At 36.4% G+C, this 12,283-nt stretch overlaps 1 protein-coding gene across 2 annotated transcripts; it reads right to left on the bottom strand.

Annotated features, from left to right (window-relative positions):
* Positions 1–1,184: 1,184 nt before the first annotated feature.
* Positions 1,185–7,263, bottom strand: LOC101848737 (E3 ubiquitin-protein ligase XIAP). Of its 2 annotated transcripts, none has more exons than XM_035968934.1 (5): positions 6,211–7,263; positions 5,527–5,687; positions 3,693–3,729; positions 2,777–2,977; positions 1,185–1,839 (listed from the first exon to the last, which is right to left on the bottom strand). In XM_035968934.1, exons 1-5 carry the CDS (start codon positions 7,133–7,135, stop codon positions 1,544–1,546), a joined length of 1,620 nt encoding a protein of 539 aa, XP_035824827.1. In that variant the 5' UTR covers positions 7,136–7,263; the 3' UTR covers positions 1,185–1,543. The 2 variants fall into 2 exon arrangements, with proteins under 2 accessions (XP_035824827.1, XP_035824828.1); XM_035968935.1 differs by having other exon boundaries at positions 2,834–2,977.
* Positions 7,264–12,283: the final 5,020 nt, after the last annotated feature.

Raw genomic sequence — 12,283 nt, 5'->3', positions numbered from 1 at the left:
AGGAGGAGGAGGAGGTGGAGGAGGAAGAGGAGGAGGAGAAGGAGAAGGAGGAGAAGGAGAAGGAGAAGGAGAAAGAGAAAGAGAAGAAAAAGAGGACAAAGAAAAGAAAAAAATCTCTTTTAACACATTGATATCTCATAAAATCCTACTTCAAGGCAGGAGAAAATGACAATACCTCTTTACAACTGTATTTTAAATCCAATATAAAGTAAATAATTAATAATCATGATGTTTGAGAAACAACCAAGCAAAGCAACAACAAAAAAATTCATATAATTTTAATCTTGTCCATGTTTACATACTTCATGAAACAGCATGATTAAATGAACTTGTCAAAGCACGATGTTTTTTAGGCAGAGACCAAGATAGTGAATATTTTAAAAGCATTCCTTTCTAAGAAGGATTTTCTCCCTTCCTCCTCATCCTCTCCCCCATCCTTCGTCCATCTCTTCCTATTGATTAGAACATCAAGCTAGGAACAAACCTTCTAGACAGACAGTCAAGAAAAGTCCAAATCCCACTCTAGTTCAAATCGCTACTTTGTTCTTTCAAACCAAGCTCCAGCCCCTCTCAAAGACAAGCGACAAGTAGATACATGTGTTATTACTGAGATGACCCCTAGCATGGAGAAATACGGCAAAGCATCAGTAGGTTAAGCTGTTAAAAGTTACAAAGTTATTAAGTGCAGAAAGCAGGGTTTTACAGGAGAGGAAAAAAACAGTTTCATTCTTTTAACAATTGTTCCTATATCATGTATCTTTACTTGCTTTTTTTCAACATTTTGAATTTGAATTTCAACAAAATATTTCCTGGGTTCATGCAAATGATCCCACAGATTATGAAGCTGAAATAAAAACAATTTACGCAATTTTGAATTTAGTACATTTTAACTGCTGACCGATGATACGGCAGTTCAGAGACCCCAAGTCTTCTACAACAGTCTCAACTGTCATCTCTGACATTGCACATAACAAATTCAAAAGTCAAACATGCTGCTTCAATTGGTAAAGGGATAATGGCGAAAAGATAGATAAAGTACCACCAAACAAAAGTTGCATTTTGGCACAACACTGAGTTATGCTATTTTGCTAGCACAGTGACGATATAGGCCTACATAAATAAGTCTACTGCATACCTGGAGTATACATTAGTGAAATTGTACACTCAAAATCCTTCAAAGAGAAAAGCATCACCCAAAATATTTACTGTTGTACTTCTAGACTCTTTCCCCTTTAATTTTTCTTTCCTTATCCACACTCAAAGCTGTGATAGGTACTAAAACATGAGAATGACTTTTTATAGTACTTTAAGCAACCTAAACAATAAAGTCAGAAAAAATGTACACGAGGACCAGATGTTTTTATTATAATGGAAATAAATGAAAAGTATAGTGATGAAGTCACGGAGGTCAAGGAGAAGAGGCTCTTTTCAGATTATACTATAAACATACAGCAGCAGGGTCAGGAGAACATTAAGTGAAAAGCTGTGAGGTGCGAAGTTTCAATATTTGTAAAATAACACCAATGTGATGAGGTCACAAAGGTCAAAGGTTGTGACTCACCTGCTCCAGTTCTGTTTTCACGGCCAGTTCACGCCAGTGACGCTCAAACCTCTGACGCTGGAGTTCTCTCTCCTTGGCCTGGATCTCTGTGTCCTTGGCCTGGATCTCTGTGTCCTTGGCCTGGATCTCTGTGTCCTTGGCCTGGATCTCTGTCTCCTTGGCCTTCACCTCCGACTTAATGTCCAGGTTTTCCTGTGTTTTATCACAGAGCGTCTTGTGGTTGTCAGTGCCGGCCTTGAGCAGACCCAGCAGGAGGGGAGAGTCGGGGAACTGGCCACCTGAAGATACAAACACTCATATGGTTAACAATCTATCAACTACACCACTCTGATCATGTACTACCTGTTTTTTCTTTTTTTTAGTAAGGCTGAAAACATATCTAAAAGAAGATTATGAAGACTTGACCTGGCTGAAAACACAAATCACACAATCAAAGAACTACCCCAGTCAGAACATTCTTTTTTCCTCCTCAAACCTTGAACAAACTTCTTTATCCCTTTTATCAATTTGGATTTCAAAGAAAGACTTTCATTATCATTGATGCTATAAAGTCAGGTAGATTACAAGAAACAAACAAGGATAAGAATTGTAGTAATAAATTACTCGGGATATCAGACAGAGGGGTCATGGTAGCCTCAGGAGCTCAGAGTTCAAAGATATACTGCTGATATTACCTATCAGTGTCAATAGGCATAGTCAGAAAGAATACAGTGTAAGACAGTGTTTCATGACACTACCACTAATAGATAATCGTGTATGACAAATGTACTTATGTTGAAGGAAAAGACGATGATAATGATGCTGATAATGATGTAGCTAATAATGAAAATGATGATGACGATGGCGATGATAATGATGATGATGATGATGATGATGATGATGATGATGATGATGATGATGATGATGTCAGAAATAATAAACACGATGACGACGATGACAATCATGACTTAAGAAATATTATTATTTTCTGGCTAAGTCCCCTCCCCTTATTAAGTTCCACAAATGATTACACTGTAATGGAAATAAATAACACCCCCAGAGTCAAACAGCCAGCACAATAACATGAGAATACTTTTTCATTTCCTGCACTCCTGAGGTCTGAAATTTTAAACTTAAAAAATCTCAACCTCCCCACCCAACCTGGTCGATAGAATCTGAGTCAAATCACATTCTCTGAGAGCACAAAATTATTTCCTGGATAGTGGAATGACTCACAAGTCAGGTAAAAGAAGGTGATGATGGCATCAGAGATTTGCTCTGTGCTGTACCCACGTGCACGAGCTGCAGAGATAGACTCCAGGTCCAGGTACGGTCTGGGACCAGCTGGTGGTGGTGATGGTTTTGGTGTGGATGATGTTGCTGATGGTGGTGTTGCTGAAATTATCTCTGTAGTGGGTGATGCTGCTGCCTCAAGATCTGAAAGGGACACAAAAACGTTTGGTCAACTCCGTGATACTGATATCATATAAACTACAGGTTATGTCATTTGTGAAATCCGGGACTGAAAAGACTTGTATTCATTTTAACTTCTGTTAAACTAGACAGTTAGGTTTAAATCATGCCAGATAAAGTTAGTTGATGATGCCAGCTGTACAACAAATTGTCTGAGTTAACACACATTCTAAGCAAAAAAACACACACTAATTTCTAAAATTTACAGAACAGCTTCTTCATAAAGCCCAAGCTCTGTCAGTCTTTATAGACAATAAATTATACAGTCTTTATAATAATAAATTATACAGTCTTTATAATAATACATTATAAATGATACCAAAACCAGTACTACAGATTGAATTGACATACTTTCATAACTTTTTCATCATTGTAAGACACTCAAACTTTCTTATATTTTAGTTATTCATTAGGGATGTCTTTCATTATCTTTCTGGTCCATTAAGGGGACTCGATACTTACGGGACAACATTTTTAGCTAAAGAAAAACTGAAACAACTTTGGTCACAGTCAGTAAGTTTGAGACAAAAGATTCGTGTTCAACTGTTGCCACACTCGATTATGTAAGCCATTACCATGGAAATGGCAGCCATCTTGAAAATTGGATAGACAATTTTTTCTCCTCCACCAATTCAAGAAATTTCCACTCATTATAAACATTGCAAGAGTACTTTCTTACCTTGAGCTCGACTGTCTTGCTTTACTCCAACCACAAGCTGTGGATGATAAAATCGAAAAAAAAAAAAATTAATTGTAAGAGTAAGTGTACAAGTTTAAGTTTAAGCCAGCATCTGCGTTTGTTGCCATTTTTTTGTCCAAAAGTTGCCTAAAATTGCCATAAAAGTTTCCGTTTATTTTCAAGCTTTCATCTCTCTGTGACGATGTGTATATGTAGCAATTTGTTGATATAGGTAACTTAATCTAAGGCACCACAATTTCTTGGGCAGAATCCAGAATATCATTTGTAGCCACACAGAGTGTAAAAACATGAACAATAAAGGCTTCACAACAGAATCAAATCAAACTTAGAGCAGCACATACACAATCACAGAAATTAACAAATAAGTGTGAGTGTCCACCTATCCAAAAATGGCTATTTTAACCCTAAACGTGTGTAATTCAAGGAAAAGTAGACCAACAAGATATTACATGTAAATCATGTAAATTATGAAATCACACACAATGTCAGTGTGCGGTTTTGGAGCAGACACGCTCTAACATAACACATTTATTTTATATATAATATATATATATATATATGTGTGTGTGTGTGTATATATAAAGGTAGGAACAACATCAAATTAAATGACATTATGCTATATATAAAAACAAAAAATAGTAAAACAACACATCAGAAAAATAACAATTTAAAAAAATTAACACACCAACAAATTAAAACACAACAAAGAGGGAAAAATAAAAGAGAAACAGCAATAGAAATTGTATGTAATGTACTTATATTCTTCAAGTATAAAATAACAAATCAACGTGGTGTAACAAGTGAAAGAGAGACAAAGTGAAGCTGAAGTGAAAATAAACTTTCTTTCTAAAAGTAAAGAGGTTCGTTTTCTCTTTTCCTTTTCTTTTCTTTTTAAACATATTTTTATTCCTCAACTGGACAATCACTAAAGACAGTGAAAATAAAATAGAAGCAACAGAAATATGTTTTTTTAGGAGACTGCTTAGAGTATCGTGGAAGAAAAAGAAATCAAATGATGCTTGATGAAGCCCATGTGGGACGCTCAATGTTAAAAACAATCAGGAAACAACAATTGCAGTTTTTGGGACACATAAATAGACATTATAGGGTCTTGAACATCTAGCTCTCACTGGCAAAATTGAGGGCAAGCCAGACAAGGGAAGGCCCAGAACAACATACTTAGGGAACCTAAAAAAATGGGTAACAGGAAAAGATCAGGGAAATGTAGCTTTTTTGAGAGCTTCCGGGCAGAGGAATGAGTGGAGAACCATGATTGCCGATGTCTGTCACAGATCTGGCACTGGATGATGATGATGATTCCCCAACAGTGGTTTGTTTTTTTTAATGCAAAAATCGCGGCCGCGATTCGTGGACCAAAAAATGCCAAAAATCGCGGCCACGATTCGCGGGTCACGGCCGCGACAAACGCAGATGCTAGTTTAAGAGTAAAAAAGAATGCTTTTACCCATGGTCATTCCATGCTGATGCTTTGATTTCTGCACATCAATATGGTTTCAACAGAAAAGCAGATGTGAACGGGAAGTAATTTATTTTGAAAATACATAGAGAGTTCAAGTACGGTTCTGTTAATTATTGTGAGAACAAGAAACAAAAATTCTGAAGATAAATCATTATAAGATTCAAAAGATCAAGAAAAATAAATAGAGCACTTTAAAGATTTGAAAGCAATTTTAATACACCTCTGAGTAGAATAGTTTATTTCTTTCTTCACAACTTCAACTTTCATCATACAGGAAGCTATAATAGGTAGGCCTCTATACACATGTTACAATAAAAGTAATCATGAATTCACCTCTTGTTGCTGAGCGTTGTTGATGAACTCTTGACCTTTGTTGTGCTGCAGGAAAAAACAGGATGGAGAGGCACGGGCGTGCTGGGTCAGTGGATCAGCACCAGGCATCCAGTCAAAGAGTTCAACACCACAAGAGAAACAGCGTACCATGTCATTATGACCTGTGGGAAATTTTTATTGCAATAATAATAAATAAAGGTTCCATTTTCTTAATCACAGTAAATTTCATAGCTTTGTAGGATGGTCTAGGATAATTAAGAGCCATTATATTTTATTGAAATTATATTTCAGTAAAGACAACTAAATGAAAAGACAATGCATGTGAAGTATATGAAAGTTAAAGAAAAAGACGAAAAGAGAGAGAGCTTCTCTCAAAATAAAAACAATGGACTGCATAAATTACAAATATTTTGGAAAGGAAAAAATCAGTTAAACTAATCTAGTTTGTGCACCTAAAAAAGCTAACATTATTTTTCTACAAGTTTGAAAAATAAAAATGTATAATTAGGCCTATCCATCTAAATTAGATCAAGGAAACTCAAATAATGTTAAATCAATTACAAAAGGAAAGGAAAAGAAACTTAGTTTCATGATTTAGGCTAAAAGTAAAAGGCCTTAAAATGGGAAAATTTTCAAAGACCAAACTCTACAAAAAATTTTTATCAGTGAAGAGACCTGGCCTACCTGTGCAATAGAAACCTGCATCAACCATAACATCCAGAGAAAACATTGTTTTCAGGATCTTTGGCCACAAATCAAAGGTACCAGATCTGTCTGTTGGACTTTCGAACTCCGGATACATGATACTGTACTGTTTTACAACAGAAGAATTCCCCTCATTCATGTCTGCAAAATGCTTCGAACGTTCTTTCTCCAGAATACTCCTTTGTTCTTCACTTGTAATATTTCCCACATCAAAGTGGCACACAAAAGGACACTCAGGTGACTTTTCCTTGTGCACATCTCCAATGTCAATACACACGTTAAATTCTATCTGGAGTCCACAAAACACACACTTTGCGCACAAGCTAGAGATCATAATAAAGCCCTCCTTTGACCATTTTGCTGCCTCAGTTGAGCTTGGTATATCATAAGTTGTTCGCCGAAGACTTTCAAACAACATGGGATAGTCACCAGCCAGAGGTTTGAAAGGGTGTACAATAGCTTGACGTCTGCCATATTTGGCAAAACTGTGATTATTATTTAATCTATTGGGAAACAATTTTCTTTTTAGAGTTTCTTCATTGTTAGCATCACATGAGCTGCAAATGGAAAATATTGTTTCTGGTTCCTGCACATCTTCTACATTGACCTCTGATGATGAAGAAGTAGCAACAAAATGAAGCGGAACAGTGGGTGGTGTGTTCAGAAATGGACAGTTTGGGCTTCTAGTTCTGTGGACAGCAAGGGGGGGTTCTCCTGACCATCCACTGTGTCTGACACTGCAAGAACGACATACCAACTCATCTGAAGCATTTGGAATATTGTCTGCGCGTTCCCAGCCGGCTTCAGCAAATTTTATTGGAGTGTTGGAGAGCAAACTCACAAAGTTTTGCGGGAGAGGAGAATGAAAGGTGCGGAGTCTTTCCATGAAAGATGCCGATGCCATATTGCGTTGGCTTTCAGTTGTAACACATTAAACGAACCAAGTTTCCATTCATTAAGAATAAATACAGACTCCTCCTGAATTTAGCAGAATATTTTTGTATTTTTGTAGTATTCAGTCGATTGTTTATAATTTCCAGAGTGATAGCAGCAAGCCCCGGAAATACGGATGCGTTCGCGCGACTTACCTCCCTTGATACTAAAATTAGCTAAGGGCAATTCCCGTTATGTTGGAACCAGCTGATGGGCTGGTGGGCTGGTAGTGATAGGGTGGACCCTAGAATTTGATGGACGTGAGGGAATGTTCTGTTCGTCGCCAACTTTGTTTCACATCTTCACGTACATCAATTCTAGAGCTATTACTTCTGCTCTTCTTTCACCCCTTACTCTTTCTAAACAATTTCACTAACTTACCTTCTAACATATATATCATATCATTCTTATACTCCGTTGAGGTAGCACTAATACTAATAATACTAATGTAATTGAATTCATGTTTCAAATCAGAGTATAATAATTTAATGTTGATTAGTATAATTAAGTGTTTCATTTTCTGCCCTCTGCACTTTCAGAACAATTCTTTTTATTTCCTGATATTTTTACCATTTCATCGTTCTTACTGCTTCATATCTTAATCTAATTCTGAGCTGGACCATCTTGAGATCTTACCCTTCTACAACAATCGATGCAGTATATAATATTATACAGTCAAACCTGTGTAAGGACAAAAGTGGCCGTGTAAGACAGGTGGCCGTCTTACGCAGGACTGATCAAGATGAAGAAGACAAGCTATTCCCATCTGAGGTCCCAATTGAAAGTAGCCGCATTGTTGTTTTTGTTGTTGTTGTTGGTGGTGGTGTGTTTTTATTTTGTTTGTTATTTTTATTTTGATGCTGATTTTGCACAAGGGTGACAATAAAACGAAATGTATCAGACGAGGAAGACTGAGTGCCATGTTAAAACAAACACATGGGTCGCCACTACTCGGAGAAGGAGGGACGCTTCTGTCACAAGTTCATGTTGACGTCCATTGCTACTTTGTTACAGACTGGGTAAACAGTCACCACTCATCTCACTTACGATTTGTGTATGAGTTCTGGGTGGGGCTTATGGGTAATGAGGGATAACACGCTAACCTCACTAGCAGTTGAAAATTGATAGCTATTGGTCAACAGTGGGAGGGGCCAACACAACATGATTGGTTGGAGGGACAACTTAACAATAACAACAGGTGATTGAATTATGACGGCTCGCCCACAACGCCAGGGGTCAATGCACAATTTATGAAAAAACGTAATGGAGTCACTAAGGTGGCCGTCTAAGACAGGTGTTATTGATTAGAGTGATAGGGGTTATGTGTTAAAATATGGTGGCCAGGGCCGCGTTAGACAGGTGCCCGTTTTAAACAGTTAAATTATATAGAAAAAACGCAAGGGGGGAAATGGAAAGTGGCCGTTTGTACAGGTGGCCATCTTATAGAGGTGGCCGTCAGGGCAGGTTTGACTTGACTATATATATATATAGTTGGTTCCATATTCGCTCAGTTCACTTTTTATTCTTATTCTTATATTTATTGGAGGCTTCAGTTTGAAGTGCAGCAACTTCTTGAGTCCAAATTGAAGTTGGGTCCATATTTTCCAGCCACTTAACCCACGGGATAAATTTAATATCCTACTTTGAACATTTTACTTTAGTCAACTAGAAAGGGCAATTGATATTAAACAAACCACTTTTTCTCCTCAATCATAACATCTAAGGAAAATTAACTTGGAAAACCGTCTAACAGCACACCGTACTCTTCTACTCATCTCATCCCATATTGATTTGACTAAACATTCAAAATGAATGAGGAAAAAATTCATGCTTCGGATTATATACATATTTTTATTATTGTATACGTTGTCAAAAAGTCAGTCTGCTATCTATAAACAGGGCATAAAGAATTACAGCAACAGAACACTAAACAAGACAACATATACACGTAACAAAAGAACACATCAGGTTGCTAAACTTAAACAGGACTTTGTACTGATATTACTTTGAAAGGATGGTGAAATGCTGAACATATCTTCATCGATCATATAATGAATATCCTTTTTTTCTGTTTTCCTATTCTTTCGTTAACAGAGTGTCCAATCCTGTCCCTTACCTTTCAGGCAACAAGTGACATATTCGGAGGTGCTTTAACTGATCCTCAACAAGCACAGGACTTCCAAGTTTTCCAACATTATATTGTACTCAACGCCACTTAACTTAGAATGGCGCATGGACAGAAAAACCCTGTGAAAACCTAAACTCACCCACAAACTACGTCCTCATGACAACAGGATCAAACCAAGCATTACAGATGTTTGTACCGTGGCACAAGAAGCAAGTATCTTGACTCAAGGTAACAAGACTTAGCTAAACTGCCAACTTTAGAGCCTGAGTGGCCCAAGCATCAAAACTGGAGAAATCTTCCTTTTTCTAATTCATAAGGTTTAGTTGGTTATCAATGAGACCTCTTCAAATAAACAGATGCAACAAAAATGTATTCTTTTTTTAGTTCAACCAAAGGAATCCAGAGCATGTAAAAAGTAAGGGAGCTTCAGGTACAACATAACAGCATGTCTTACCGCATGAAATCACAAGGATAAAAAACTCAGATAAAAAGCTGACAGAGAGAGATTTCCAGAGGGGGAAAAAAAAAGAATTCTGACAAAGGTATTGTTTTGGTTTTGTTCTCCCTGACACAACTAAATGAAGCGATTTCATATGTTACACCTTTGATCAACAGGTCGGCATAAAAAAAAAAAAAGACAGAGGACAACAGTATTTAACAATAGTAAGTACAGATAAAATCAAAAGGCAGAATTCTTTAGCCAGAGAGATTGTGGTGTGTGAGTGGAGAAGCTGCATCTCTTGCTGGTGGGGTAGTAGTAGACTATTTATATCCATTAGTCCATTCTGGGTATCTGACAAATATGTCAACACAGACTCAACTGCTTTGTTCAACAAGAAAATCAAAGAATAAAGGACAATAAAGTGCACAAGTAAAGGTAGAAAAAAAAGCTGCCTTCCTTTATGCCACCAAAAAACATTTGGTAAATAATTCAGTTGTTCAGAGAAGGTAATAAAAAAAATATGCATAAAACTTCGCTGCCTCGTTCATACTAAAGAAAAGAGATCCACTAGCTTAAGATCAAAACCTTCAAGTGAGGGTCAGTTTGTGTAAGAATGACCAGCTGCCTATCACTGGGATATCACTGACACGTGGTAGACAAATATTCCACAGTGTGACCACTTGATGAACAATTTGTTGCCAGAATAATGTGACCATTATAAAACAACTAAACTTAGGTGTTCAAAGTAAAATAAGAGTGCTTTAACATCCCTCAGAAAAAGAAATTTTGGCTGAGACCAGTCAGCCATCTGTACATCTTTACAACATGTGAAAGTTTACTGAACAAGTATCGCTTCCCTCAGGGTAAAATTTACTTTTCAAGAAAATGTTTTTTATAAAATCATTTGAAAATAGTCTTCATCACAAACTCTTAAACCTACTTTGAATTCATATAGTTTCACAAGATAATTTCATAACTTCTACAAATTGGGTCAAAATTTAAATTACAAAACACTCCAATGTCATTTTTTTAAAATGTAAAAATTCACATATTAAAAGAGCAATATTGGAGCAATCTGAAGTAAAATACCCATAGAGCAGAAGCCTGTAAAGACATGAAATTGCTTTTAACTCTTTAAACCCCATCCGACGCTGGAAAGTCCGGTGGCAATAACCCTGTTCCCCAAGGGAGCGTTTGATACTAGTGATAACATTTTCGTTTTATTTAGAGCTAGTTTTTGCTTGTTTTTCAGAACTATTCGCAAACCAAATTTTTAAAGTAATGACTAAGCATTTGTTTCCGCCATTTAGAAGTTGGAGGCAAGCTTTTGGGGAATCCTGGGAAGTGTAAAAGAAAAAAATATTCTTTGAAGAACAAGAAAAATGGTACCCAATTTAGATTTGAAGGCTAAATTCAGGTGTTCATGTTGACTATTACTATTAAGGAATAAATAAAACTCAATTCCTAATAAAATTAAGGGTGGTTGTTGCAGGTCAAAACATCAATTTCTCTTTTCTATCTTTTCATTCATGTCTCTCCATACACAAAAGAAAAATGAATAGTAAAAGAGAAGCAAACCAGATTGAAGTATCTGCCATTACATGTGTTCATTATGGCTGCCTTAAATATGCTCTGGCCTATTACATACAACATTAAGATTGAATAATAGACAAGGGAAGAAGCTGCAAGAGAGTGCATTTGCAACGTCAACAAAACAGTAGTGTGCAACAGTTGTATTTCAATAACTGTAATTCAAGAAAAGTGATGACTAACCAGGATTATATGAAATGTAAACCAACATCCCAGTCAGAGAGTCAAACTACATCATCATGATTTATTATTATGAAATTTTGCACATTTCCATTAAATTAATAATATTATGTACAACGGACATATTATATTCACAAATGTTTTGTACATGGTATTTACAAACTTCAGGAGGATAATAACAATAACAGCAGAAAGTGGAGAGATGAAACAAAAGTCAGAAGTGTGGAAATTAAATTTGCGGACCGGTAAACAAATTATTGGGAGGGGAAAAAGCCCACAGTGAAAGAAAGATTAAGACAGTAAACGTACTGAGTGAAAGTATCACATGTTGACACAAAGCACTATACACAGTGGGAACATACAATTAGAAAAAAATACTATGAAAAAGAGTGGCGTTGAGAGAAAATAACTAAATTAGGAGAGATGTGGGAAAGTAAAAAGGGAGAAAAGTTGATCCTGAGGGAGAAAGTAACACAAAATGAAAAAAAGAAACCTCTACTGCAACACAGAGGAAAATATAATATAAAATTAACGTCAGAAGAAAAGACAGGAATTAAATGAAGAAATGGGTATATGATGTACAATACTTTTTCATCAAACTTCTCTTGGAAACAAAAGAAATTGTCATGTAACCCTTTAATGTTCACATTCTTCACCAACAATGGCCATAATGCTCCAACTTTCTGTGCACTTAAAAGCCACAATGTGTTCGCATTCTTTCGCACTTTGGGGGAAAAAAAAGTAAATTTTGACAGCTGATGCTAACTCTAACACACTTT

This window comes from Aplysia californica, unplaced genomic scaffold (assembly GCF_000002075.1).
Source record: "Aplysia californica isolate F4 #8 unplaced genomic scaffold, AplCal3.0 scaffold00098, whole genome shotgun sequence".
Taxonomy (NCBI): domain Eukaryota; kingdom Metazoa; phylum Mollusca; class Gastropoda; order Aplysiida; family Aplysiidae; genus Aplysia; species Aplysia californica.
Note: the sequence above shows the minus strand (reverse complement) of the source record. Positions and strands in the feature narration are given on the sequence as shown.